Source organism: Gasterosteus aculeatus, chromosome 8 (assembly GCF_964276395.1).
Source record: "Gasterosteus aculeatus chromosome 8, fGasAcu3.hap1.1, whole genome shotgun sequence".
Taxonomy (NCBI): domain Eukaryota; kingdom Metazoa; phylum Chordata; class Actinopteri; order Perciformes; family Gasterosteidae; genus Gasterosteus; species Gasterosteus aculeatus.
Window position 1 is genome coordinate 4210465 of NC_135695.1, and position 26903 is coordinate 4237367.

Below are 26903 nucleotides of genomic sequence, written 5' to 3' on the forward strand. Positions count from 1 at the left end.
ATGGCTTCACGCCAAAACCACTGTCACAAGTATTGACACAATAAATAGTCTACCAGTAGAGAAAAAATTATGACTCAACTTTGCATCATAAAATTGAAGCAAAGCAGAGAGACGTGGTTAAATAGGTTGTGTGTCTTTACAGTGCAGGTAAAATAAGAAGTATTTTATTTCACTTAATGGAGTTCCTAATGTTGTTGTTGCATAAAAATCAAATTATCTTTTATCATCATGTGTGTGCAAATAAAGGAGTGCTAATAGTTTGCAAACGTTGTGCTTCTATGCACATTAACCCAAGCGTAATCCAAGTCCTAAATTATAGTATTAAAAACAATATATTCCACATGATACTGTGTCAAAGTAGAAAGTCATCGGTAGTGGAGGTGGTGTGTTGCTGCTGCAGAGTGATCACAGAGGAAGAAAACACTGGGTCTGGGTGCTGCATATAGATGGCGTGTTGTGGTTTTCCAGAAAGTCATTACCCAGACAGTGGACCACTTGGCCCCCGAGGTGTTTCACTTCACAGTTTACCACACTGGTGCTGTTTCTGCTTTCGCTTCCTTCAGTCAGCAGGGATACGATACAAAAGAAGTCAAATAACTTGACTGTTGGGATGGCTGCCATTCCTCTGAAGCAAAACAGATACAGGAAAAACAAGTGTGCAAATAAAAACAAGGTAAAACAATTGTGCCACTATCAACACTGTGTGGGCCCTCTTGTACTACAAGCCTGCTTGGTTATTGGAAAGCACCTAATGGGGGAAAACACTGATGCCCCCCCCCGCCCCCTCCACCCTGTAAAGCCACATGCTCCATTTGTTACAGCCACAAAGTGCACTCTACACACCACTTGAGAGCCTTCTGTGCATGTGTGTCTGTTTATCTCAGATGAACCATATGTGTGTGTGCATGTTGCAGATTGAATGCATGCAGTTAATGCACACGTGCACTTACTGCATAGATAGCCTTCATTGTGTTATGTCTGCAGCATATGCATCTGTATGTGTTAAGCATCAGTACGACAAAGGCTCCCACTCTGTCTCATTCTGTCTCAATTCCGTAAAATTGCATTGGAATGACTAAAATCAGCTGTATTATGGTAAATTGATTAATTGCTATGTAGTATTTTTTATATATTTTTACTGAAAACTGCATGACAAGCAAATCATGATCAGTTTCACTGTATTGTACCCTCTGAGGATGAGCATATAGAAGATGACTGACTGACTGACTTCTCTCGGTATTTTATTCATCATTTAATTAATACTAATAGCTACCAAAAATACATATATACAAAATACATTTTTGTTTGGTTGTGGCTCACTTACAAGCTGTTACGCCCGTGTATGTAATTACAAAATAGACACTTCTGACGTTAAATTTTGTTAATCAAAAGATATTTTCATTGTTAAAACAAGCATTGAGTTTGCTCGAACACGTGGGGTTACACGTCATGACCACGCCCACTTATGAACTAAGACACTGCGCCTTTTGAAACCTCCCAAACCATTGGTTTTTAATTTAAAAAGTATTTATATTTATATTTATTCAAATATGTCGATCAAAACATACACAGTTACATTACACCTTTTTGGTGTAACACTTTAAAAAAATCGTAAATAAAACTGTAAACAAAGCTACACCTTTGCTTTACTGTAGATTACAGTAGTAACAAAACTAGCATGCCCACAGCTCGAATCCAAAAATAGCAATGTAGCATTTATCATAAGTATTTATCATTAAAATAATGATAATAGTCTTGGAAAAAAATGTACATTCATTTTTGAAGTGTTACCGCGAACCTTAACCCGACTACATCATCCTTACTGCGACACCCATTTTGATGTCTGTGCGACTGGCGCGTGCTTCCTGCAGCGGAGCGCGCGGGCCTGCCTCATTTTCGCCTGGCAGGTCAGCCGCTGTGTTTCAGACTGGAGCCGTTGGCTGCTACTGAACCGTTTGGCTCTTTTCTCTACCAGCGAGCAAACCTACAATCTAGACCCAACTTTCCTTCCAGCTCGTTTTAAGGGGATTTATCATCATATGAGCCCGTGTATCCAAAACACATCGGTCATTGGGGATTGCTAGCACCGGTTGGCCGGGTCCGAAGGCCGTTATAACGCTTTTTTTTAGGTTTAATTAGAGCTAGAAAACAACGGTGGAGGAGGAGATTCCTCACTAGAGACAGAGGAGAAGGCACCCCCCCTGAGTGAACTGCAGCTTTAGGTGAGTGTTTGTCCTCATTTTACGTTAGAATTGGCCATATAAATAGTGCCCAACGGTAGCGTATACGCATACATCTGTATGTCCGAGGTTTGGGCGGTTTATTGCAACGTTTTGAGGGTTTATTTATATTTTTCGCTCGGGTGGGGGATGGGCAGCCTCAGCGCGTGAGTAGGCGCGCGCACCGTGCGCGTGGGGCTGTTCTCGTGGTGGGTCTGAATGTGAGCGCGCCCTTCCTTCCTGCTGCTAGCTTTGAATGTTTTACCACTTTACTGAGTTCTGATTTTAACTATAACATATAATGTATCATATATTCGTGCTTTTGGAATCACCCGTGATAGATAATTAGTTTTTCTCAGGGATCCAACTTTTTTTCTCCTTTTTTTTTTTTTACAAACTATCTTAAATGTTGTTCTATTAGACTTTGCAACGATGGACTCGTGCTTTTACTTTGTATTTTAATAAAGCTATGTGGGAAGCGCTGAATCATTTTTAGTGTTACATAAGTTCGTGTTTATAAAAAAAAAAAAAACACCACAACAGCTATGCATCTAAACTGAAGCTCTGGTTGTAGCAATGTTAGCATTTTATCCCATAGTTGTACTCACCGGTTTTAGCTGTATTGCTCTGCAGACCCATAGTTCTCCCCACGGTGTAGATTATGTTGCCTTTTCACCTTTCTTTTACGCAGCATAGCGTGCATTCATATTTGTGCCACGGTGCAGTGTTTATTATATTATTGTATTACCTTTTGTGTCAATCTTATTCAAAGCTTTCTACAGTGCTTTGCAGCTGGTTGTTGAAGCTGTGGGCGGTGTGGGGGAGGGGTGAACACACGCACACACACTCGCACACACACCCAGGAGGGCCACTTGCCAACCTTGTGAAGCTCCACTCAATGACACAATGTACCAGTCCCAGATAAGCTTTCTGTGGTAGTGGGGATGAGACTGGTAACACAAACTCTCCCCAGTCACAATTCACAAGCTAATTTGCGTTAGGATATTAGTTACTTGTAACTAGTAACTTGATTCAGTTCCACATATTCATTTCTTGAGCATATAGCTTCTTTTGTCTTCAATTGAATGTTTCAGTTACTACTTAAACTAGGTTTTGTAAATAATTAGGGATGAGAAAGTGTCCTTATATAATAAGAGTGCAGAATCCAATATTTGATATATTGAACAAGCTCTTAACCCACGGCCACTAATCCATTTTCTTTATTGGCCACTTGTAGTAGATTTGGAATAATACTGAATTATGAAGGGCCCGACAATAGTAATATTTTTTAAGCATTGTATTTTCTTTTTCTACTAATGTAAAGCGTACTATTTGCGGCTTGATGGGCGTCTCTGGGAACCGTCACCTTATCGTGGTGGAGAGGTTTGTGTGTCCCTATGAACCTGAGGGCTGTGTTGTCGGGAGCCTTGTGCTCCTGGTAGGGTTACCCTTGGCAAAGTGGTCTCAGGCGAGGGGCCAGACTAAGAATGGTTCAAGATCCCCATGAAAAAACGGAAGAGGGAAGGAGTTACCCGGCCCGGAGGAAGCCCGGGGCCCCCATTTGGAGCCAGGCCCAGATGGAGGGCCCGACAGCGAGCGTCTGGTGGCCGGGTTTACCGCGGAGCCCGGCCGGGCACAGCCCGAAGGAGTGACGCGGCAGCCCAACACTCTACTCCCCATGGGCTCACCACCTGTGGGGGAAACCGATGGGGTCGGGTGCGCTGCTACAAGGGTGGCAGTGACAGTGGGGGGTCTAGACGGAACAGACCTGGGCGGCAGATGCTGGCTCTGGGGACGTGGAACGTAACCTCTCTGGGGGGGAAGGAGCCGGAGCTTGTGCGGGAGGTGGAGCGTTATCAGTTGGATCTGGTGGGGCTTACCTCTACGCACAGCCTCGGCTCTGGAACCAAACTCCTGGATAGGGGGTGGACTCTATTCTACTCCGGAGTGGCCCATGGTGTGAGGCGCCAGGCGGGTGTGGGGATACTCATAAGTCCCCGGCTGAGTGCTGCTACATTGGAGTTTACCCCAGTGGACAAAAGGGTCGCCTCCCTACGCCTTCGGGTGGTGGGGGAGAAAACTCTGACTGTTGTCTGTGCATATGCACCAAACAGCAGCTCAGAGTATTCGGCCTTTTTGGAGACCCTGAATGGAGTCCTGCATGGGGCTCCTGTAGGGGACTCCATAGTCCTACTGGGAGACTTCAATGCGCACGTGGGCGACGATGGAGATAACTGGAGAGGCGTGATTGGGAGGAATGGCCTCCCTGATCTGAACCCGAGCGGGTGTTTGTTACTGGACTTCTGTGCTAGCCACGGATTGTCCATAACAAACACCATGTTCGAACATAAGGATGTTCATAAGTGTACGTGGTACCAGAGCACCCTAGGCCAAAGATCAATGATCGATTTTGTAATCGTATCGTCTGATCTGAGGCCGCATGTTCTGGACACTCGGGTAAAGAGAGGGGCAGAGCTGTCAACTGATCACCATCTGGTTGTGAGCTGGGTCAGAGGATGGGGGAAGACTCGGGACAGACCCGGTAAACCCAAGCGTGTAGTGAGGGTGAACTGGGAACGTCTGGAGGAGGCCCCGGTCCAAAAGATTTTCAACTCACACCTCCGGCGGAGCTTCTCTCACATTCCTGTGGAGGTAGGGGACATTGAACCAGAGTGGTCTATGTTCAAAACCTCCATTGCTGAAGCCGCGGCGGTGAGTTGTGGCCTCAAGGTCTTAGGTGCATCAAGGGGCGGTAACCCTCGAACTCCGTGGTGGACACCGGTGGTCAGGGAAGCCGTCCGACTGAAGAAGGAGGCCTTCCGGGTTATGATATCCGGTGGGACTCCAGAGGCAGTTGCAGTGTACCGACAGGCTCGAAGGGCAGCAGCCTCTGCCGTGATGGAGGCAAAGCAGCGAGTATGGGAGGAGTTCGGGGTAACTATGGAGAAGGACTTTCGGTCGGCACCAAAGTGTTTTTGGAAGACCATCCGGCACCTCAGGAGGGGGAAACGGGGAACCATCCAAGCTGTGTACAGTAAGGATGGCACCCTGTTGACCGCGACTGAGGAGGTTATCGGGCGGTGGAAGGAACACTTTGAGGAACTCCTGAATCCAACTACTACGCCCTCTGTGGTGGAGGCGGAGCTGGAGGCGGAGGAGGGATCATCGTCAATTAGCCTGGTGGAAGTCACTGAGGTAGTCAAACAACTCCGCAGTGGCAAAGCCCCGGGGATTGATGAGATCCGTCCAGAGATGCTAAAGGCAATGGGTGTTGGGGGGTTGTCTTGGATGACACGCCTCTTCAACATTGCGTGGAAGTCTGGGACAGTGCCAAAAGAGTGGCAGATCGGGGTGGTGGTACCCCTCTTTAAAAAGGGGGACCAGAGAGTGTGTGCCAATTACAGGGGTATCACACTACTCAGCCTCCCGGGTAAAGTCTACTCTAAGGTGCTGGAAAGGAGGGTTCGGCCGATAGTCGAACCAAGGATTGAAGAGGAACAATGCGGTTTTCGTCCTGGTCGTGGAACAACGGACCAGCTCTTCACTCTTTCCAGGATCATAGAGGGGGCTTGGGAGTATGCTCAACCAGTCTACATGTGTTTTGTGGACTTGGAGAAGGCGTATGACCGGGTCCCCCGAGAGATACTGTGGGAGGTGCTGCGGGAGTACGGGGTGAGGGGGTCCTTGCTTGGGGCCATCCAATCCTTGTACGCCCAAAGCGAGAGCTGTGTTCGGGTGCTCGGCAGTAAGTCGAAGGCGTTTCCGGTTGGGGTTGGCCTTCGCCAGGGCTGCGCCTTGTCACCAATCTTGTTTGTTGTCTTTATGGACAGGATATCGAGGCGTAGTCGGGGGGAGGAGGGTCTACAGTTCGGGGGGCTGCGGATCTCATCGCTGCTTTTTGCAGATGATGTGGTCCTGATGGCATCTTCCGTCTGTGACCTCCAACTCTCACTGGAGCGTTTCGCAGTCGAGTGTGAAGCGGTCGGGATGAGGATTAGCACCTCTAAATCTGAGGCCATGGTTCTCAGCAGGAAACCGATGGATTGCCTACTCCAGGTAGGGAATGTGTCCTTACCCCAAGTGAAGGAGTTCAAGTACCTTGGGGTCTTGTTCACGAGTGAGGGGAAGATGGAGTGTGAGTTTGGCCGGAGAATCGGAGCAGCGGGGGCGGTATTGCACTCGCTTTACCGCACCGTTGTGACGAAAAGAGAGCTGAGCCGGAAGGCAAAGCTCTCGATCTACCGGTCAATCTTCGTTCCTACCCTCACCTATGGTCATGAAGGATGGGTCATGACCGAAAGAACTAGGTCACGGGTACAAGCGGCCGAAATGGGTTTCCTCAGGAGAGTGGCTGGCGTCTCCCTTAGGGATAGGGTGAGAAGCTCAGCCATTCGCGAGGAGCTCGGAGTAGAGCCGCTGCTCCTTTGCGTCGAAAGGAGCCAGTTGAGGTGGTTTGGGCATCTGGTGAGGATGCCCCCTGGGCGCCTCCCTAGGGAGGTGTTTCAGGCACGGCCAGCTGGGAAGAGGCCCCGGGGAAGACCCAGGACTAGGTGGAGAGATTATATCTCTGCACTGGCCTGGGAACGCCTTGGGATCCCCCAGTCAGAGCTGGTAGATGTGGCCCGGGAAAGGGAAGTTTGGGGTCCCCTGCTGGAGCTGTTGCCCCCGCGACCCGACCCCGGATAAGCGGTTGAAGATGGATGGATGGATGGATGGATGGATGGATGGGCGTCGTTGACTTGAGCTCAGCCTGTTGAACTTGTTGAATACATCAAATACATTTGCATTTCTTTTTTACCGTATGACGAAAGCCGAAACGGAATTAGTTTATTGGATTAGGATCACTGACTTTTTTTGTACGCTCTTTGGTGATGCTCCCAGGCCGAGAGGAGAAAACCAGATAAACATCTCATTGCCGAACTCTACTTGTCTGCTCAGTGGTCCTTCAGCGACTGAAGTAAAGTAGACTTCCCTCATGGAACGCTCACAGACTTCCTTTTGTTATGCCAGTGTGTTTACAATGACATGAATGTAAACACCATATCCCGTTTTCATTAGGAACGCACCTACATCTACTTTTTTAGATGCTTCAGAAACTATTAATGCCTTCCTAGCACCTTTCCTGTTTCTGATGGCCAAGAATGCGAGCTCGAAACTATCAGGATTTCAAAGGGGAAGCAATATCATTCAAGCATTATTTTTTAAATTAAAATATAGATTATATGTGAGCCATGCAGATGTCAAATCGTAAAGGATAAAGAAAGCAATAACTGGAAACATTGTGATTTCTTCTTCAACCTTTTGTGAGCTCATTTGTTTTCATCTTGATCCGAGATTGCTAGAAACAGTAGAGTTGAAGATAGTATTACAAAAGGTCCATGTAAATGTCACTCATTGCCACCCACAACATGGTTTAAAAATAATAATTCTTGTTTATTTAGCAGATCTTTTGTTATAAACACACATTTCTTTCTGCTAATGTTTGGTTTATCTTTGTTATTGAAAGTAAAAATCATAAAATGAATGAATCTATTACTGATTAATCAAGTTTGTAGTAATAAACTGTGAAATATACTTTAAATGTCTGTCATTGACCATTTCCCCAGTTGATGCACAACTAAAGAGTGTGGAAGCAAAGATGCATGTCTATGAGTGTGGAAGCAAAGATGCATGTCTATGGAGTGTGGAAGCAAAGATGCATGTCTATGGAGAGTGTGGAAGCAAAGATGCATGTCTATGGAGAGTGTGGAAGCAAAGATGCATGTCTATGGAGAGTGTGGAAGCAAAGATGCATGTCTATGGAGAGTGTGGAAGCAAAGATGCATGTCTATGGAGAGTGTGGAAGCAAAGATGCATGTCTATAGAGAGTGTGGAAGCAAAGATGCATGTCTATGGAGAGTGTGGAAGCAAAGATGCATGTCTATGGAGAGTGTGGAAGCAAAGATGCATGTCTATGGAGAGTGTGGAAGCAAAGATGCATGTCTATGGAACATCCCCCGACTGAACAGCAGTAACGGTTCCTGCCAGACTGTACTTGACACCACAATTTGAAAGGAGCAGTGAGAGTAATCTGTTGTCTCTTTTCTGTGCGTAGTTGCCTGTTTCGTTTGCTGCCTCATTGTGGTAATTCCAGACCGAGGAGAGAGCAATACGTGGACATCAAATCTCTACTGCAGATAAGCTGTGAGCAGATGGGTCTTTAGAAATCTGATCAGTTGAACATTTATAGTAGTCTGGATGTTCTGGTTTTGTTTCCCACAGCACAGCATTGAGCCCAGGACTCGGGCATATGGTTAGTTACAGAGCAGGCAGCTGAGTCATGTTATCTACACGGGACACATTGATTAGCTGGCCTTATTAAATCACAGAGGACGAGTGGTGGAGTTGTACGCTTATGTAACCGCTGCTCGTCCGTGTTGTGAATTGAAAAGGGAAAGACAAAATGGAACACAAGTGCAGTGAGTGGAGGAAGTGTGTCTTTGTGAGGTAATGGCAAATGTGGAACAGCTCTGGATGCTGTTCATGTGTAAAGAGGGGTAAGCTCTGTCCACAGACACCCTAAAAATGATTCTGGTTAAAAATCCTGTGCGGTCCTGGGAGGACTTTACATAAATCACACTCGATGAGCTTAACAGTTCATAAGACTAACTTAAATGGTGCTGCAGAGAACAACATTGTTGAATTTTAGTATGTGCTGTGACAACAGTCGGCTTAGCAATGCAACTTTATGTTGATTATTTGATTTTATTTATCCATTTTCCTGGCAAAAATATCCAACTATTTTTATTTTGACTATTCCATGCTGAGTAGTTTTTCTGTCCTCTGCTCTACCTGGTCAGGTGAATACTCTGTAGGTGGGACTCGTTGTCTGCTGCTTTTTTGGTTATGAGCGTCAACAACTATCCAACTAGTGCATTGAATGGTTGGTGAAACACTGAAAACTAAAATGTCTAAAGTGGTCATGTTGTAAACAATGATGTGGTATGTTAATATCATATGTGTGCAAAGATGCATTTTTGAGCTTATCCTGTGGTTCTTTACTGTTCTGTTAAAGATTAAAGTGCTCAAACAGTTTTGAAGGATTTGATAAAAATCTGCAGCTCACCCACCCACATACTGCATAGACACGTGTGTGTGTGCGTGTGCGCGTGTGTGTGTGTGTGTGTGTGTTGTTTTGCGACCCCAAGGGTCAAGTTCAACATTGTGGAGAATGTGTCTGAGGTGTCCCTCCCCCTCTTTACCCACAAGGCTTTGAAGTTTACAGACCTGCAGGCCAGTGCACTCGCATGGTTGAATGCAGTTATTTTAAGTGCTAAATAAATGTAATAATATATAAGATATATTTTGTGTGAATACCTCACGCATTATACAAAAGTGTTGATGGTATCCAAATATGAGTACTACGGTATTGATCAGTTAGTAATTGCAGTGGCCTCTATTTCTGTCTTGTGATCAACTTACTGTCTCTAAACAGATTTAGCAGCAATCCGTAGCGTTGTGGTTTCAGTTTGATGTAGTAGAGTAGTATTGACCAATTTTGTGTGTTTGTGTGTGTGTGTGTGTGTCGCCAAAGAGGAGTAAGGCATTTCACAATTGGAGAACTCACTGCCTATTGTCTGCTTATTCTCTGTCTAAATGGTCATGTAAAGCTACATGCTGCACTATGATTGTATCCACGAGACACATTGATTTTATATATATATATATATATATATATATATATATATATATATATATAGAGCTAAAGCTTCATGCTGCACTATGATTGTATCCATAGTGTTGCAGCCTACATTAAGAATACCTACAGCCCATTGTGTGACTGCCCCGTGACCTCCATGTAGTGTTTGACTAGACAGGGATCCTCCACTCTGATGAGGGGCTGCCTGTATATCTCAGGAGAAAGCCGGGGGTATTTAACTCCAGCTGAATGTCCCAGGATGTTTGCGTGATGTAGCGGGGGCTCAGTGCTACATCACACGGCGATGTGTTTATCTGAGCAACGGGGTTGGATCTGCGCTGTGCTTTGGTGGAGCTCGCCCTGTGCGGCTCTGGACTGGCCGGTATTAAAAGAGTGATAGGACCTGTGTTTACGATGTGGCTTTGTTGTTGTTGTTGTTGTGGAGAAAATGGCCTGTGGTCCATAAGCTGCCCATATAAACCAGGGCGCAGTGATGCGTGTGACGTTATAGATTCTTGTAACATTGCTTATGATTGTCGTGATCCTTGACGTCGATTCTTCTCTCCGGTATAAAAGCTTTGCACCCGCATCAATGGAAACGGCTCAATAACGTACTTTGTGATATGTGAAAAATGTAGGTTTGTATTTCCATTCAACAATAGAATGCATTTTTGATGTTACGAATGTTGTTGTCATGTCTCCATGTGTGTTGAGCTATTTATATTTTTTAAAACTCTAAATTAGCCACTCCGAGATACACTAGGATCTCAATTTAAAGAGACAAATGTTTTGGAAGAAATCTCACAATGAGTGCCTTTGTTTTGCTTTCTTTCTTCCAACAGAAGTGTAGATTTTACATGTTGTGAATAGAGGTAAGATCAAAGTATGCTGATGGTGATACAGGTCTTTAATGATTCAGGCTACGATAGACGGTGTACTTTGGGCTATCATTTAAAGATTACATGCTTTTTCAATCTCGCCGGCAGGTTTTTGGGGATTACAGGGTAAATAAAACATTAGGGGATACAAAAGGAATCCATTGTTTCCCACAGATGTTTTTCGGCTGATATGTGGACCCTTATGAGTGTTTGTGGGCATGCGCCCCTGCGAAACACTTTTCACCCTTTTCTGCAGATGCAGCAAACCACAAAGCTGGCAGTGCCAATATCACCATTCCCTTACCGGATCGGCTAACTAGATCAAGGCTCCAATTGCGTATTGTTGTGCTCCAATAGGGATTCCTTATTGGCTGCTATACAAGACTACAGACGTTTTATTTCACCGCTGTCCCAAAAAGGTCAAATGTCATCGACACTAAAACTTTAAGGACAGCAAACGCTTAAACATAACTCACACACTTAAAGACACTGTAAACCGAGCAGGTTGATATGTTTTACCCCGATATCAAGGTCTTCATTTCAAATCGTATATTTACTTGTTTTTGTCAAAATTAATTTAATTTAAAATGGCTGAACACATGTGCTAATTCTTTAAGCGTTCATACAGGATCCGTCTGCGACGGAGCCCTCAAACACTGGACGACCTGACAATTGAATTTTGAATTTATTTTTTCGAACATGTATAACGGGGAGAGAAAAAAAATGTTACTACTTGTACACACAAAGAAAATACAAATTATAAAAATAAAAAAAATAGAACAACAAAGGGCTAAGACACAACAGAAAAAAAAGGAGTGGGGAAAAAGCATGACACTTATTTGATGTCTCACCCCTTTTCAACTGCTCTTCAGTCTGTACCCACACAGAATACTACATAATACACCTACTTACCATGCATACACTACACAAATATCCAATCACAGAAACAAACATACACCACATACATATCCCTGCAAACATACCTATAACATGTGCGTATATTTATTTATATACATATACATACTTGCATTAATAATAATAATATTCATTTATTTAATAATAATGATATACATTATATATACAATATAACATTATATATATATATATATATATATATATATATATATATATATATATATATATATATATATATATATATATAAAATGAGCTGAGTAGTTATACCAATTACCTTCTCTCTCTGTTGAGAATCACCAGTTTGAGTCTTTTTAAAACCGATTCTTGCTTGGACTTTGCTTCAGCTCTTGGGACAGAACTGAACCCTCACGAGTCAGAGGGAGCGCCTCAAAGACTACGTGTGAGGAGGGCGGGATTGTTTTATTAGGGGGACGCCCCAACCCTCCTATACGGTCAAATTGTCTTTTTCTTTATAGCGCCAACTACAGAAGTAATTTAAGTTTACCGTCACTGTAGAGCAGGTCGATACCTCGTTGGAGTTCTGCCCCGACATGGTGCACCGACGACCATGTCACCGTGAACTGCAAATAGCCTCGTGTGTGACCATATCCAGGTTATTGGAGGTAAATGAGTAAGCATCACGTAGATCCCTCCTCTTTAAAACATGTCCCCTGTTTCACGCTGGGACAAAGACGTGATTTCCTGCTTACACACTTCATTCCCGTCATGCCCGGGCCGTGTCCTCTGGCGAGCCCTTGGCAACCCACAACCCTTTCAGCGTTTCTCTGGCCGCACCCAACTGCCGGTGCTTTCTTCGTGGTAACACTATCGCTCGCTTTGCTCTGCCACACAGCCTCACCAACACAATAGAGCGGGGCAGCAGATGCCGGACAAAGGATGACTAAAATGGAAAGGAGTCAAGGTCAGGGAGTATAGGGAAGGAAGCAGTGAGGCAAGACAAGCAGCTGAGAAATATTCAGCCATTTCCCGGCCACTTCTTAGAATTACGCAATCCAGCAACCTTCTTTCACCACCTCATTCTGCAGCCTTAATGGTAAACACGGAACACAACGTTAGTGTTGACAACAGGGCTGCTTTGTGTTTATTTCATGGGGGCGATTTGCTGTGAGTGTTTGCAGTGGACATGTTCTAATGATGTGCCGTCTCCCTCTGTCCTTAAGAGGTGAACCATCGTGTCACAGTCACTTTGTCGGAATATTCACAGCATTAGTCCCAGATTATTTTTTACCAAAGTAGATGCAGACAGTGAGAAGGTCTCCTGGTTTTTAGTATTTGTCACATATGCATGAAAATCTTCTCAGGGAGTAATGCAATTGTGTTTCCATCCAAGGTCTCTCATGACAAAGCATGTTTTTGGCATCGCGGCCTGACCTGTGCTGCGTCGGTCAAATCATCCTTTTAATGTTAACGTTACCATGTGACATTTGAGTTTGTGCGCAACGTAAAGCGAATGCCAAAGCGTTCACCATAATACTTTCCTTGTCTCGAACGTAATGTAGTTCGAAAAGCCCCTAACTGCTTCTCCTTTCCCACGCTGCTGCAGGTTCTGAGCCCATGGTACAAGGCCCCGACTGAACATACTGGTGGGGCATACAGACCTACTACTGTGGTGAGTGACCCATCTGTAAACGCTTTCATAGTGCCCATTGACATCATAGGTCGTCCAGCGTCGGGTCAAACCTGTCCTTAGTTGTCAACAAAACTTGGTTCATGTGACTAAAGTTTGTTGTTTTTTCTCACTCAATCCATGTTCACATTCGCATTGGCTTTATTGGATGTCATCGGTTTTATTTTTTGTCACTAGATCAGAGTCACTGGACATTTGCTGTTATGTTCCTATTGGGAAAGTAGCAGATATGTTCAAGGATTCACAGGGCGCACATTGGTGGTTCACAGAATCATGCAGTTCACTACGGATGTTTTATAAATAGACCAAATGAACATGTTCACTCATGGCCCTTTCAAACTCGTAATAAGTCTAAATAAGTTGTTTTTCTGTCTCTGCGGTTTATTCTCCTTTTCTTAGGGTACGTCGACCATTGTTGTGGCAAGTCAGGAAACAAAAAAGCAAAGTGACAAAATATGCGGAAAGGCAGAGTTACTTACTGCTACCATCATCCGTTCAGTCCCCGGCTAGTTTTGACCAGTATTCCACAGTATTTGGTCGGATCGAGGCTGGAGTCTGTAGCACAATAGTGGTATTGTGTTGTTAGTTGCTTGCGTCTTATTTGACTGATAAATTGACACTATTTTTGCTTTTGAAACCATCCGTGAAAGTTGTATTGCTATTCAAAGAGCAGCCCACTCTTCCTGTTTTGAACCGTTAAAGAATCCAGCCGACTTCCTGTGACAGTACTCGGCACTGCACAATGTGCAGGATAGGATCCATTCAAGCTTTCAGTCCCCACAGTGATTGTCATGTTTATTTCTACGTGGCCAGCGAAGGACTTTCTGTCCCTCTCTGACATTTTTCACTTGGTTCTCTGCTCGAATGAACCAAGATGCTTTGCTGTGACAGCTGCCCCCCCGTTTTGGCAGCGCGCTGTGTTAATGTCAGGTCGGCCACATTGGAAGGCTTTGTTTCCCTGGCTGTAGAGCCCTCGGCTCTGTTTGTTTATATCACTCATGATGCTGTAACAAGGCACTGTAGTTACTCGCCATCCAGTGTGTTTTTCCACATATAGCCTACAAGCACACGTGCATTTTTCAGTTTACACGCATGGGAGCCTAGAATCTGTTCATTTTTTGGCAAATAGCACAGGAAGTAACATGGCTAGAAAAGCTGCTGCGTAGCAGTTTTTGAACGTTGTAAGTATTTGACTCTTTTTCGGGTGTAGTCACCATTGCGATGGGAGTCATGCATAATGTGTGATCAGTTGATGCACATGTGTATCAACACACGATCTCTGGTTGTCACTTTCCAGGGATGTAGTTTACAAACTCTTCGGCGAATTACCACAAAGATGCCGCTCGCATTTCCCTTTTGGGTTTGGTTTTTTTTTGTTCCATAATTACCTTTACGTAGCTGAATCATTGTGTCTTTTCTTAACATGCAGGCTTTTATATTTGTGACGGTTCATAGTTTTAACCCTTAGTAAGGGGGCTGTTTTCTATGGAGCCCTTCCCAGTTGATGCCCCGCCCCCTACGCCACATCAGGGTCAGTCTGAATGTGAAATAAAAGATCTGAAAGTGAAAATATAAGTTTTGAATCTGAATATATATATATATATATATATATATATATATATATATATATATATATATATATATATATATATATATATATATATATATATATATAAAACCTGTTACCAAAAAAAAAAAAAGAGACACCCCGGCTGCTCCATGTCCCATGTCAAAGTGTCCCTGAGCAGGACACCTAACCCCTAATTGCTCCCTGGGCTAAAACATAAAAGCCATGGGTTAAAAATGTCGCTTTGGATAAAAGCGTCAGCTAAATGACCTGTAATGTAATATATTCAACCCAAAAATATTTTTGTCCACTTATTTTTATTTTGAATAAGTTGTTGTAATTTTCAATGTTCAACAACAAAACTTTCAGCTTCACATTTGTTTTTCAAATGAGCAAAACTTTTGACCTGGATTTGGTTCTTGTCGCATGTGTAGAAACTGACTTTGGGTGAAAATTGCTGTTATTGATCCATCTGTTGTCAGCCAATATTGCTCTCTACGTTTTTCTGAACCGTTCCTAGGGCCGGAATCAAAGGTGCTATATCCGAAATTGGGAGCATTTGTAATGCCTGGCAACGTTTTTCAACATTCCATCGTTCTCTGCTCGAACAGACATCCCTCCACTAACCCTCTTCATAGCTTCTGGCTGTTTGCTACCAATTGATTTGCACTGCAGTAACCCTCAACACGTGACTACGTCTTTAATTTACAATGACTTCAGGTTTTCCATCACCTCAGGAGCTTGAAAAAATTACATGAATGACAAAGTCTTGCATACTGGTTGTAGGAAAGTGTTTAGAAAACATGCCTTGTTGTTTTGTTTATTTCTGCAGTTGGTGGTAAAGACAAAAGTTGTCTTTGGTTGTATTTATAATTGAGCCCACAGTATTTTCCGGTAAGATAGCTTGTATACTCGCCTCTTCCACTGCCCCCCATTCTCAAAATACACCGCAAATATTTCAGACGTTTCTCTTGTGTCTTCTAAAGGAAGCTAAAAATGTGTCCTTCCTCAGCCCTGATTCAAAAAACAAGATTCAGCCTGAGAGACTGGAAGAAGCAGAGAGGCAGGAAGAGGCTCATAGTGAATACGATGAATAGGATATAGCTACATATTTGAGACTGGTATGAGCCGGGTTTGAGCCTACAAATTCCTAAATAGTTTATTTAGTAAACTTCTCAACTTTATAGGCACCGATTGCAGTTTTCTTGTTTTAAAAAATTCCTCAGCCCGCTGACTTGACACTATTTCCAAGAACTATGAGTCGCAAGACTCCAGACCAATCTTTTGTATGTATCTTTCGAATGGAGTTTGTTTTACAAAGAGCAGCAGGGTCAAATTATTGTTGGATTATTGGGTAAACTGTTGCTTTCAGAATGACAAAGATGACTGTTGAATTTTTTTTTGAAAAGACAAGACGCTTTGAATGCGTTTGGTTATTTTGTTAAGGATTATCCGCACATGCTAAAATGTCCGCACGAGGAAGACATTTTCTCTGGATGAACTGACACTTTGTGAGAGAGGAGTGACTTGGGTGTCTATTCATTTCTCCTCCATTGTTGTTTTGGTTCAACACTACATCTTGGATATCATGGTTCATCTTTGGTAATTGCCCCGCCTCCCCTCTGTTGTGGTTGGACGGCTGGGTTAAAGGTGACGGCGCCAAGTTGGCGTGTTTTGGCTGCTAGTGTTGCCACCCGTCCCTTACAATACGGCATTGTCCCGTATTTGAGAATAAAATAGCGCAATCCGTTTTGAATCAATAGGGGACGGCGGTCGTCCCGTATTTTCCGAGTTGTCGTCAATGCAGCATCCAATGTAAATAATCCCACCTGATTTCTGTGAAGACTCGTCCTCCTCTGCCCCTGACTGGGTAATACTCGCTGCAATCGTTGGTTTGATTGGCCGGGAATCTGAAACAAACGAATCAGAGTGAGAAAGCGGATGCAAAAGTACCGACGAGAGTTTATAGAGTGTATCGTCCAGCCCCACCTCCACATAGGAGACCGATGTGGTAGGACGCCCTTTGTGTCTTTCAGGGCGTCCGTCACGCCACGGATGCATACTGAAACGTGACGGATTAGTAGAGGAATACAACCCTCAGGTTGTAATCCTAGATTATCAAATGCTTTTCACCTAGCATTGCCACAGACCAGGGCGAAAATGAGGATGTCATGTTTCCATCATTGCTGATTGTCGCTGGAGCCAATAAAGACCCGTGACTACTGCAGAGTCCTTTGTCCTTTGTGACTGGTGATTGTACCTACTAAAGACAAAAGACTGATCACAGTGGGTTTTATTCCAGTGAGAAAAGGGGTTTTATACATGAAACACAAGCAGTATTTCATCCTTTTCTCCTTTTTAAAAGAAAGTATATTTTAAACACTGGCATGGTGGAGCTGCTCTAAGCTTTTGACAGGCGATGATGGGCTCTAGGAGCCAATTACATGTCCACATCAGCAAACTGAGAAAAATCTTTTATGGGCTAGAATGCATTTGACAGTTTGCAGTGAGACGTAATGATGACAGAAGCTCAGAAAACAAGGCCCTTGCTGTGAAAGAGTTCATCAAATCGTATTTCTATTTCTCCAGCTCTGTCCTGTTGAGCTCCTACATGAACAATACGTTTGTTCTATCGACACTGCTTTCAGTGCACCATATTTGTTTGACTCTTGTGTAAAAGTTGTGTGGTGTGCTAGCAGGTCTTTGTGTGCTTACACCGCTAACAGACAGTGGTCGTTGTGCGATTATTGCCCCAAAATGAATTGCAGTCAACGATATTATTGTAACCAGCCTTTCATTCCACTGATTACACAATGACAATATAATAGCATAATAATGCAAGTGCGTTCTTTTATTCAGAATATTTACACTTTACGATCGGAATGTGAGAAATAAGTGCAACGGGGCGAACGAAGCATCGGCCTTGGTGCGATGCGGTCGGGTTCGAGAAAGGCGTGCTGTGCCAGCCCGGGAGGTTGGGTGTAGATTTCACGAAAACGACTAACAGAGAGGGTTCACGCATTCTGTGTGTGTGTGTGTGTGTGTGTGTGTGTGTGTGTGTGTGTGTGTGTGTGTGTGTGTGTGTGTGTGTGTGTGTGTGTGTGTGTGTGTGTGTGTGTGTGTGTGTGTGTGTGTGTGGACGCTGCCTAAGCTCCGCCTCCCCTTTTACCAAAGAAAGCAGACGAGGACAAAGGCATCAAAATTATAGCGCTCATTTTCATATATATTGATTGTCGCGAAAGGCCTACTCACAGTTAGCTACATCTTGTATCAACCCAAGATTCTAGCTTCATTCACGCCGACCCGAGGCGAATACTCTAATGTAAGGTTATGCAGATTAATGGCTTACTACAATAAAAACTGAACACGACATAGAAATGGAACTGTGTGATTTATTTTAGCATTAGAATAAGTAAGTAAATAATTCCTCAGCATCGTTTGGGTGGGGGTGATGATATATATACATCCATTATAGGTACTATTATGACATCTGTGTAGGTCAGCTTATATGTTTGACTATTTGTTCCATGCTTCAGAGTATGGGTGCCCATACTTTTTTGGGGCAAAGTTACTTTTCAAGTTGTGGCGATCTACTCCCTTAACCTCCCATCCCCTTTCTCTAAATCCTGTAAATTATACGGATTCTGACTTCTAACCTGAGCGAGCGCGGTGATCCTAGCTGACCCGCCGTCGTCATGGACACGAGCTGCCCATCAAGCGAGGCTAGCTGGCAATGCCTACATGCTACCATCTGTCACAGAGCGACAGCGAGTCCTGCTGACCTCACACAGGCCTTGTGAGGCAGAGCTCGGCCTGCCAATGCAATCTGTCACTCCAAGAGACTAGTAACCCAAGCAGGGCCATGTGCAGATTGGAGTTAATTTCTGTTGGCATTGCACCTTACACAACGGCACAGTGGAAGTAAGAAAACGGTTTGACTGGGGCGCAAAGATAAGCAGATTCCTCTGGTATTCAGCCCTGACATTTTCAGCTCCTTCTGTGCATAATCCCAGGATGAAAGGAAACCGTATTTAATTTTTGCCCTAACTTTACAACATCTTTATCTTTATTACATTGCCTATCTGCAAAAAAAACAGCTTCACCATTCAGTGTATTTTTAAAAACTGATTTAAGGCCATTAAGCAGTGGTGAACCAGATTTGGTCTGCCTGTTGCTGCTTGGAAACAGCGTGTGACTGTTAGACTGGAGAAGCCTTTTGGATGCATTTCAGGGTGAGAGACTACAATAAATATCCGTTTACCTCAAATCGTCCCGTCCTCGCTGCCTGGATTTCCTTTTTACGACTTACTGAGAATAACCCACGGGGTGGGGGTCCCAGACGTATCTTGCAGGAATGGGAATGAGCCCCATTTCCCCCTGCAGAGTAGAACCAGAGCAGCAGTCACAGCGTGGGTCTGAAGGACCTATTGATAGTAGTCTTCAAAGAACACCAAACCTACTTGGTGGATGATATTATTATCACAGGCCGGGAGGGACAAAAGGACACACATGGTGCAGTGTGGGACAGCAGTTTGTAAGTTGCCTCGGCTGCACCTGTCATACTAGGGACCCCTTTTACACACACAGGCAGTAAGGTTTCCGTAATTAAGCCAAGTCCTAATACATTCATTTTCAATACAAAAGAATCGCAGGGTATAAATTAATATTAGTGCCGTACAGTCTCAATATACTGTGATGTATGAAAAGTGGCCCTTTTTGTAGGTCGTTTCAGAAGCATTTATTGCTGCACATGGTTTGTTAGCATACGGTGGGGCCTGCTGTTGGGACGCATCGGCACGCTCTGCTTGTTATTTCCCTTTCGGCGTGACTGAGTGAGAGTGGCTGTCCACAGCTAACCTCGTGTTCTTCTGCAACAAACCTCTTCATATTTTGTGTGCACAGGACTTCTTGTGGTTGTGGCGGCTCACACTTTGTCACCAAACTTTTATTGCCTGTATGAAGTTACCCTCAACCAGCCCCCGGCCGGCAGGGGCTTCTGATGAGACACGGTTCTTTTTTTCGGCTACATCCCCACCACCAGCGTTCCCCTTTAAAACTCGTACCTCTCGCTGCGTTTACACTGAGCGGCCCAACTGCTCCCTGGAATACGCATGACCTTTCTCTCAAAAGAAAACAAACGGCCAGGTCTGCCGGTGATTTGCTTCATTGCTTCACCGGGTTCTAAGCAGCACTGACCCTGTGTGTTGACCAAGTCATTGACCCATAATCGTGTGTGTGTCCGTGTGTGTGTGGCGCCTTGGGGTGTTATTCTAACAGAACTACTCGTACACAGCTCACTTTTATTTTAGACTTTTGTTTGGCTGACGGATCTACCAGTACAACCATACAATACAACGTGGGCAGACGGCTCGGCAGATTCCCTTTTCGTCTTTTGGCAAGATTGTACAACCTGTTTTTATACTGCAGCTTCAACTGACTGCATGCATGGACCGCCAGTAGTTTGAAGTTTGTTTGCCTTTACAGGCCATTGCTGGCGGGGGGCGGCGTGTCCATTCTATTACACAATTCAGCAGTGGTCGTTACGGACACAATTGTCTAGTTGCTGTATGTAAGTCTGTGACACCTCACCCACTACCCCAATGTCTGTATTTGTGCATGTTAACACTCCTGTTGCTAAAAGAAATACTCGATTGGTGTCAAAATGAATTAGCTGTGATTGCAAGTATTACATTACCACGTATTGATCTGGTATGTTTTTTTCCCCCAGCCTCTTTAAGTGGGTCGATCAAAGTTGTCTTTTTGACTGTGTTTAAATTGTGTTTTGATGTAACATGGTTATTAGGATTCTGGTTCTATAAATGTATGTTGTATAGTTCCTTTTTGTTTTTACGAATTCAACCCAGATATTTTGTTACCAATGGATGAGGCTCCTGTAGATTCATATCTAGAAACGTCACTGATTGATTCCGCCTCCTGGTTTAATATTGTGCTGTTGAAAGCTCTCTCATTAAGCCGGGCACTTGATTTAAGACTGAGCCTACTGTACAGGCCAGTTTGCCGCTGGTAGCAGTCGCAAGGGGAGGGGAGGGGAGGGGGGGTCGAGGAGGAATGCAGAGACAGAGATTCCCTTCTCCGTTCCCATCCCCCTCTGCTCACCCACACTGTCAACACAGAGGACCCACGCTGCAGATGGTGGCTCCACAGCGCCACTGCAGTGGAATGGTGGAGGTGGGAACTACAGCGTTCTGTTTACAAACCAGTGGTCCTCCCCAGGCAATGCTGCTGACAGATGGCATCTGAGCGGAGGGTCTTGGTGAGCTGTGACTCAACAGTCTGCAGGTTTTTATTTCAAAGCAAACACAATAGTAGCCTATTTGAGTGTATATGGTCTGATTGAAACTGCACTTCAGCCAAAAGCTCAGTTGGGATCACCACAGAACGAACTGTTTAGCATGAAAAATACAACTTTGGCACGTCCCAGTTGTAGAATCAAAACGGAGCCTTTGGAAGATTACAAAGCACACTGCTATTCTCAAAACGGTGGCTTAGCTCTTCGAGATGGATGATTCAAGCTACTGCTGCTGATTTGAGGCCGGAGCAGAGTGAGTGTAAATCAATGGGCTTTGGAGCTGCATGTCAGTGGAATGTGGATGCGGTTGCTTTAAATTACAGTACACTATTGTGTATTGATTGAGTGATTCATGCCTGTTCATAAACACATAACACCACCATGCATCGACCTTATCCAGCTTTGAGCTGGTATCCCAAATAGACATTGGGTGATGTCTGTAAAGGAGCATGGAAGCATGTTTTTTTCTGAAGGCAGTGTAGAGTTTTGAGGCAGATAATTCTGCTCACGGCTCCTATTCACCAATAATGTAAATGAAATCGGTATTGGTGAACACTAATTTCACACACTTCTATCACTAACCCGCACTAACCCCAGTTTGGCCTGGTCAGTACGGGGCAGCAGCAGCCTGTCAGCTGCTTGTGATTTAACAATGGCTCTATTTTAAAGCGCAGCGCGTCTGCAATAGAGTAACAGCTCCTTTCAACATCATGCAATGCATCCAGTTACCGTTGAGCTCCCCTGTAGCACTGTCTGGATCTGTTATTAGGTTACGTTTGTCTGCCTGCTGTACATACAACCACTCCGGAACAATCTGAGCGTTGGCCTCCACGGCAAACACAGGCCCCTCTCAGTGGAGATGGGGGGGGGGCGGTGAGTGTCTCTGAGCCAACTTGCCTGGGAACATCGTCACCTCTTCTTCTGCTGCCGGTCTCTCTTGGTTCACGGACTGATCCTCAAACCGCTCAGCCATGGCAGCCGTATTCTCTTAGGAAGGTGATGCAACTGGCTCGGGTGGTGCAGTCGGCTGCTGCTGTTGTGGCGCTTTAATATGCAGGACTAGCAAATGTGGTTACAGGCTGTATTGGACACATTGCCTCTCCATTTTTTTACACAATTTATTCACTTTGCTGTTGCAGTGAGCAGTTTCCCTTCCTGCTATTGTTAAAGCTGCAGTTGGTAACTTTTCTTTATTGCTTTGAGAAGGTTTTGGACTTGACTGTTTGATTAGTGTTTACCTGCGTTACAGACCCCTTGACTCTGATTGGCTGTTTCTCCTGGGGGCGGGCTGGGATCGTGCACCGACAGGAGGCAGAGGAAACTGATGTCACTTTAAGCAAATATTATAACACTTTATTTCTAAAAGTTACCAACTGTAACAATTCATCTCGTCTTTATATTAACCTGTAGAAACTAACCTAATGGTTGTTTGGTTCCTCCCCACACGCCTCCTGTTTGTGACTGCAAATGTAAAGGTCACAGGTCACTCAGAATGTTCTGCTGTATATCCAACATCACAGTACTTAAGAGTTTCTCATCCACTTAGCCGTCATTAAGTGCACAGAAAGTCCTGGGGGCTGCAGACACACTGATTATTCCCCCGGGGAGGTGGGCTTTGAGCTGCCCTTTATTTCACATCGGCTCTCTGTGACTTTTTGCGTTGTTGTTTCCAACCTTTTTAGTTCACAGAACCGCAGACAAAAGCAATGTTGAGTCATGACCCCTGACGTGTGCGTAGATGCACAAACTGAAGTCGAAACCACACTGTGTTAGAACCCCTCCCAGTAGTGATGGTTCGTAGTGGATTGGTACAAAAGTGATATTTTATAAGTAAAAAGTAACTAGTGGTAACTAGCTGGAGGAGAAACTGCTCCGGGGGACGGCTGTTTGTTGACACAGAATATAATATTCAATGCATACTGAGAGTACACATCAAAACCAGGAAACACACCAGCTAATCTCACGCTACCGCACATCAATTCATCATTGGCCTCTGTTGTCTAACACAACGTACCTGAATGGTAATCAAACAGCCGCAGCAAAAGAGCTGCGCAGTCGTATTAAAGTTGAATGACGCGTCTCACTTCCGATCCTCATTGAAGCTGATGTGGTGAAACCAACGGCGACATCTTATCACGGCAACTGTGCATTCTCCCCGCGGAGGTGCTTTGTTGTTATCTCGACTCTGCTTGCATTGTGATTGGATCTGTTTGCTACAATTGCTGCCGGAGCTTTATCTTTGCTTGCGCCGATAGTGAGGCTACAACAGTAAAGCGTTCACACCAGTAGTCTACCAGGGAAGTGGGCCTGCACGTATAACAGTGTCCACAAAAGATACAGAAAAAAATAGATGCGATGGATTCATGTCTGTTTTTCCTTTCATTCTTATCACATTTTCAATGCTAAATTACCTTTTTTTTTTTTTTGGACATTTTGAAAAAAGATGTTCAGGCCGTTCAAACATTTTTTCCAGTTGTCTTTCCTGTGAACTGGTCAGCACGGAGGATACTCCTGTACGATGTGCATTGAGCATCGTGCTGATGATGATGTTTTCCTTCACTGACTGAATCTCTCTCTCTGTGTCTTCCAGGCGAGGTGTGTGTGTGCTGACCTCATGGTGTAACAGAAGTAAAGATGAGCATTAGCAGTGATGAGGTCAACTTCCTGGTCTACAGATACCTACAGGAGTCAGGTATCCTCCCCTCATTGATACAGTCATCAATACTGCATTTATTTGCATTTTCTTCTTGAAATATCATACGTGCCCATAATTGATCATATCTATTTGTGAATGCATCCATGTCCAGGGACACAAAGTCATACATCATAATAAAGATTGAAGGTCCCAACCGTGAGCATTTGAAGTATGAACGCGTAAATCTATCACGGCGTCAAATTTGCCAAAAGCGTTGCCAACATGATGATTATCAATTTGTCCTTTTAATCAATCGTTTAAACACCGTCCTGGGAGGGGGAGGTGACGACGTGAACACAAGTGCATTGAACGGGTCTATAAGCGGCCCGTCTGTCTGCAGAGCGGGGGCACGAATGAAACATGCTCTGAGCTAGAGCGATGGGCCTATCCTCGACTTCATTAGTTGTAGATGATTAATAGACGGAATTTATTTAGCACCTCCAACCTGAGAAGAGTCACTTCAGCCCACACATGCACACATTAAGTGGTCATGCGCTGACTGGCTCGTGGGGAGTAAACTTTGCATCTTGAATAGTGGTGCTTTTCACACGTATTAAAATGTGCTCCCCCAGCCACTAGCGTGCTCAGCCTGCCTGCCCTCTGTGTTTGATATTAACCTTTCTCCAACAGCGATGAGCGGCGTAAAGCCAATCCCCCACCTCCCTGCAGAGGAGCTCAGCTGGTACTGGTTACACGTGTGAATCAGAGCTGTACCATTCTACCCCTCGTATCATATTTATTGCACCATAGATTTTCCATTTTACGACGCAAATCGTAAATCAAAAAGTGCCGTCTCGGGTGTATTCTTCTTAAATCTTTTATTGAAAGACAAAGGGGTGCGAAAAGCAGTCCAGCTATGAGAGCGTTGCGTTCTCATGAAAGAACCGGTTTGCTGTTGGTTGTAGGTCACGTTATCGTGTCGCGCATTTTTCATTGGTCTTTTGAGTTCCACATGGAGACCTTGTTTGTTTACAGTAAACATTTTAATCGTCACATCACATAAACGGCACCACGACTACTAAAACATTTTACTGCATAGTAACCAGAACAAAGTCTGTTTTATGCATTCGACTCAATTATGTGTAAGCCGTGCCAGTGGCAGCCAGAGACCTCTTTTATAACCACGAAAACAAACGAGAAAGAACAACAAAAGCAGTGATGTGTATGGAACGACATGGCTTAATGGCAGCGGAGAAAACACAGTATTTATCTGTTAAACATACACAGAAGCAAGTATTCTTTACTATGATGGATGTATTCCAATGTTGAAAATATCCTCCCTCCTTTGTCTCTCCAGGGTTCTCCCACTCAGCGTTTACCTTTGGTATAGAGAGTCACATCAGCCAATCCAACATCAATGGTGCTCTGGTTCCCCCTGCTGCCCTCATCAGCATCATCCAGAAGGGCCTGCAGTACGTCGAGGCCGAAGTCAGCATCAATGAGGTGGGACACAAACAAGAGAGCCTCTCCTCTCCTCGCCTCTCCTCTCCCCCTCTCCTCTCTCACGGGTTACCTCTCCCACACTGCAGGACGGCACGCTGTTTGACGGGCGGCCCATTGAGTCTCTGTCTCTGATCGACGCTGTGATGCCGGACGTTGTTCAGACGAGGCAGCAGGCGTACCGGGACAAGATGGCCCAGCAGCAGGCCGCCGCGTCAGCGCCGACATCGGCCACCGGGGGCGGCATTGCCGGCAACGCCAAGAACGGAGAGAATACTGCCAACGGGGAGGAGAACGGAGCCCATGCCTTAGCTAGTGAGTCATGTGTTTATAGATGGAGCGGGACGAGCACATGATGCTCAGAGACTTGCTCTGACAAAGCAGTATTTTTCAGTCAAGTTGTAAAAAATGCAACTTATTATGTTGACGTCCCGTCCCGCTGTGTGCCACCCACCAACCTCTTTTCTTAGACAACCACGCAGACCTGATGGAGGTGGACGGAGATGTGGAGATCCCTCAGAACAAGGCCATGGTCTTGAGGGGCCACGAGTCCGAGGTCTTCATCTGTGCCTGGAACCCAGTCAGCGATCTGCTGGCGTCGGGGTCAGTCGCCTTCCTTTCACGCCATTATTCCCGGACACTCTGCATGAGTCACGTTATCGAGCATAGAACAGAGCGGGGGAACCATTGTCACATTTAAGAAGCGGGAACCATAAATCACAATAATTCATTTTCTGTTGGATGATTGAATGGTTCCGTGCAGTGCAGCTAATATTGATTTAAAACGAATGAAAAGGACAAATTAAAACCGGAGCTTCTTGTCCATGGAGACGTGCCGTATGTCTAAATGTGTCTGCTCTTCTCAGGTCAGGTGACTCGACGGCTCGTATCTGGAACCTGAGCGAAAACAGCACCAGCAGCTCCACACAGCTGGTCCTGAGACACTGCATACGAGAGGGGGGGCAGGACGTCCCCAGCAACAAAGACGTCACCTCGCTGGACTGGAATGTAAGTCCACCGACACACGTGCACATCATCCCACGTGGAATGCAGTCCCTTGAAACGAGGGACCGGGTGAAATCAGTAGCAGGGATAGAAATCTGATCAAAATGTCAAAGTGCACACGTCGTGCTACTTCGCTCCCAAAAAGGGTTGGTTCATTTTCTTGGCTTCATCAAATCTTTAGCAGAATGTTTTGGTGTCTTGTGCTCATGATTTTAAACAGCACGTAATCTGCTGCATTTACACTCCAGTACGCACGAGAAAGTCAAAACGCGGCAAATGCCTCATCAGAGAAACTCCCAGAGCACTCGAACCGTTGATGTCTAACAGCGGGACAACTTTCCTTTAGTTCAGCCAACGGATTGTCAGCCTGAGCCAAGGGGCGGAGGCAAAATAAATCCTGGAAAGCGTCCATGCTGATGGAAAACACAGGCGTCTCTTCTGATCCCAGCTCCGTGTGCATTCAGCCCGGACTCCATATTGCAAACTCTGCAAAAGACGACATGCATCTGTGAAAGTGTCTCACCTGGCTTTTACATGTTCATCTGTT

At 44.9% G+C, this 26903-nt stretch overlaps 1 protein-coding gene and 1 long non-coding RNA gene across 3 annotated transcripts in view; both read left to right on the forward strand.

The window, feature by feature from the left end:
* The window catches only part of LOC144411363 (uncharacterized), a 244779-nt gene that overhangs the window by 180601 nt on the left and 37275 nt on the right, over nucleotides 1-26903 (forward strand). The gene's annotated exons all lie outside the window — the stretch shown is intronic.
* LOC120824474 (F-box-like/WD repeat-containing protein TBL1XR1) overlaps nucleotides 1644-26903 on the forward strand; it is a 31585-nt gene continuing 6325 nt past the window's right edge. The window contains exons 1-7 of one of the 2 annotated variants that reach the window (XM_040185366.2): nucleotides 1644-2222; nucleotides 13256-13321; nucleotides 23807-23908; nucleotides 25209-25354; nucleotides 25441-25666; nucleotides 25822-25954; nucleotides 26218-26359. In XM_040185366.2, the coding sequence (XP_040041300.1) occupies nucleotides 23851-23908; nucleotides 25209-25354; nucleotides 25441-25666; nucleotides 25822-25954; nucleotides 26218-26359 (705 nt within the window). In that variant the 5' untranslated portion in view covers nucleotides 1644-2222; nucleotides 13256-13321; nucleotides 23807-23850. The remainder of the gene's footprint in view (nucleotides 2223-13255; nucleotides 13322-23806; nucleotides 23909-25208; nucleotides 25355-25440; nucleotides 25667-25821; nucleotides 25955-26217; nucleotides 26360-26903) is intronic. The other variant, XM_040185367.2, reaches the window with a different exon arrangement.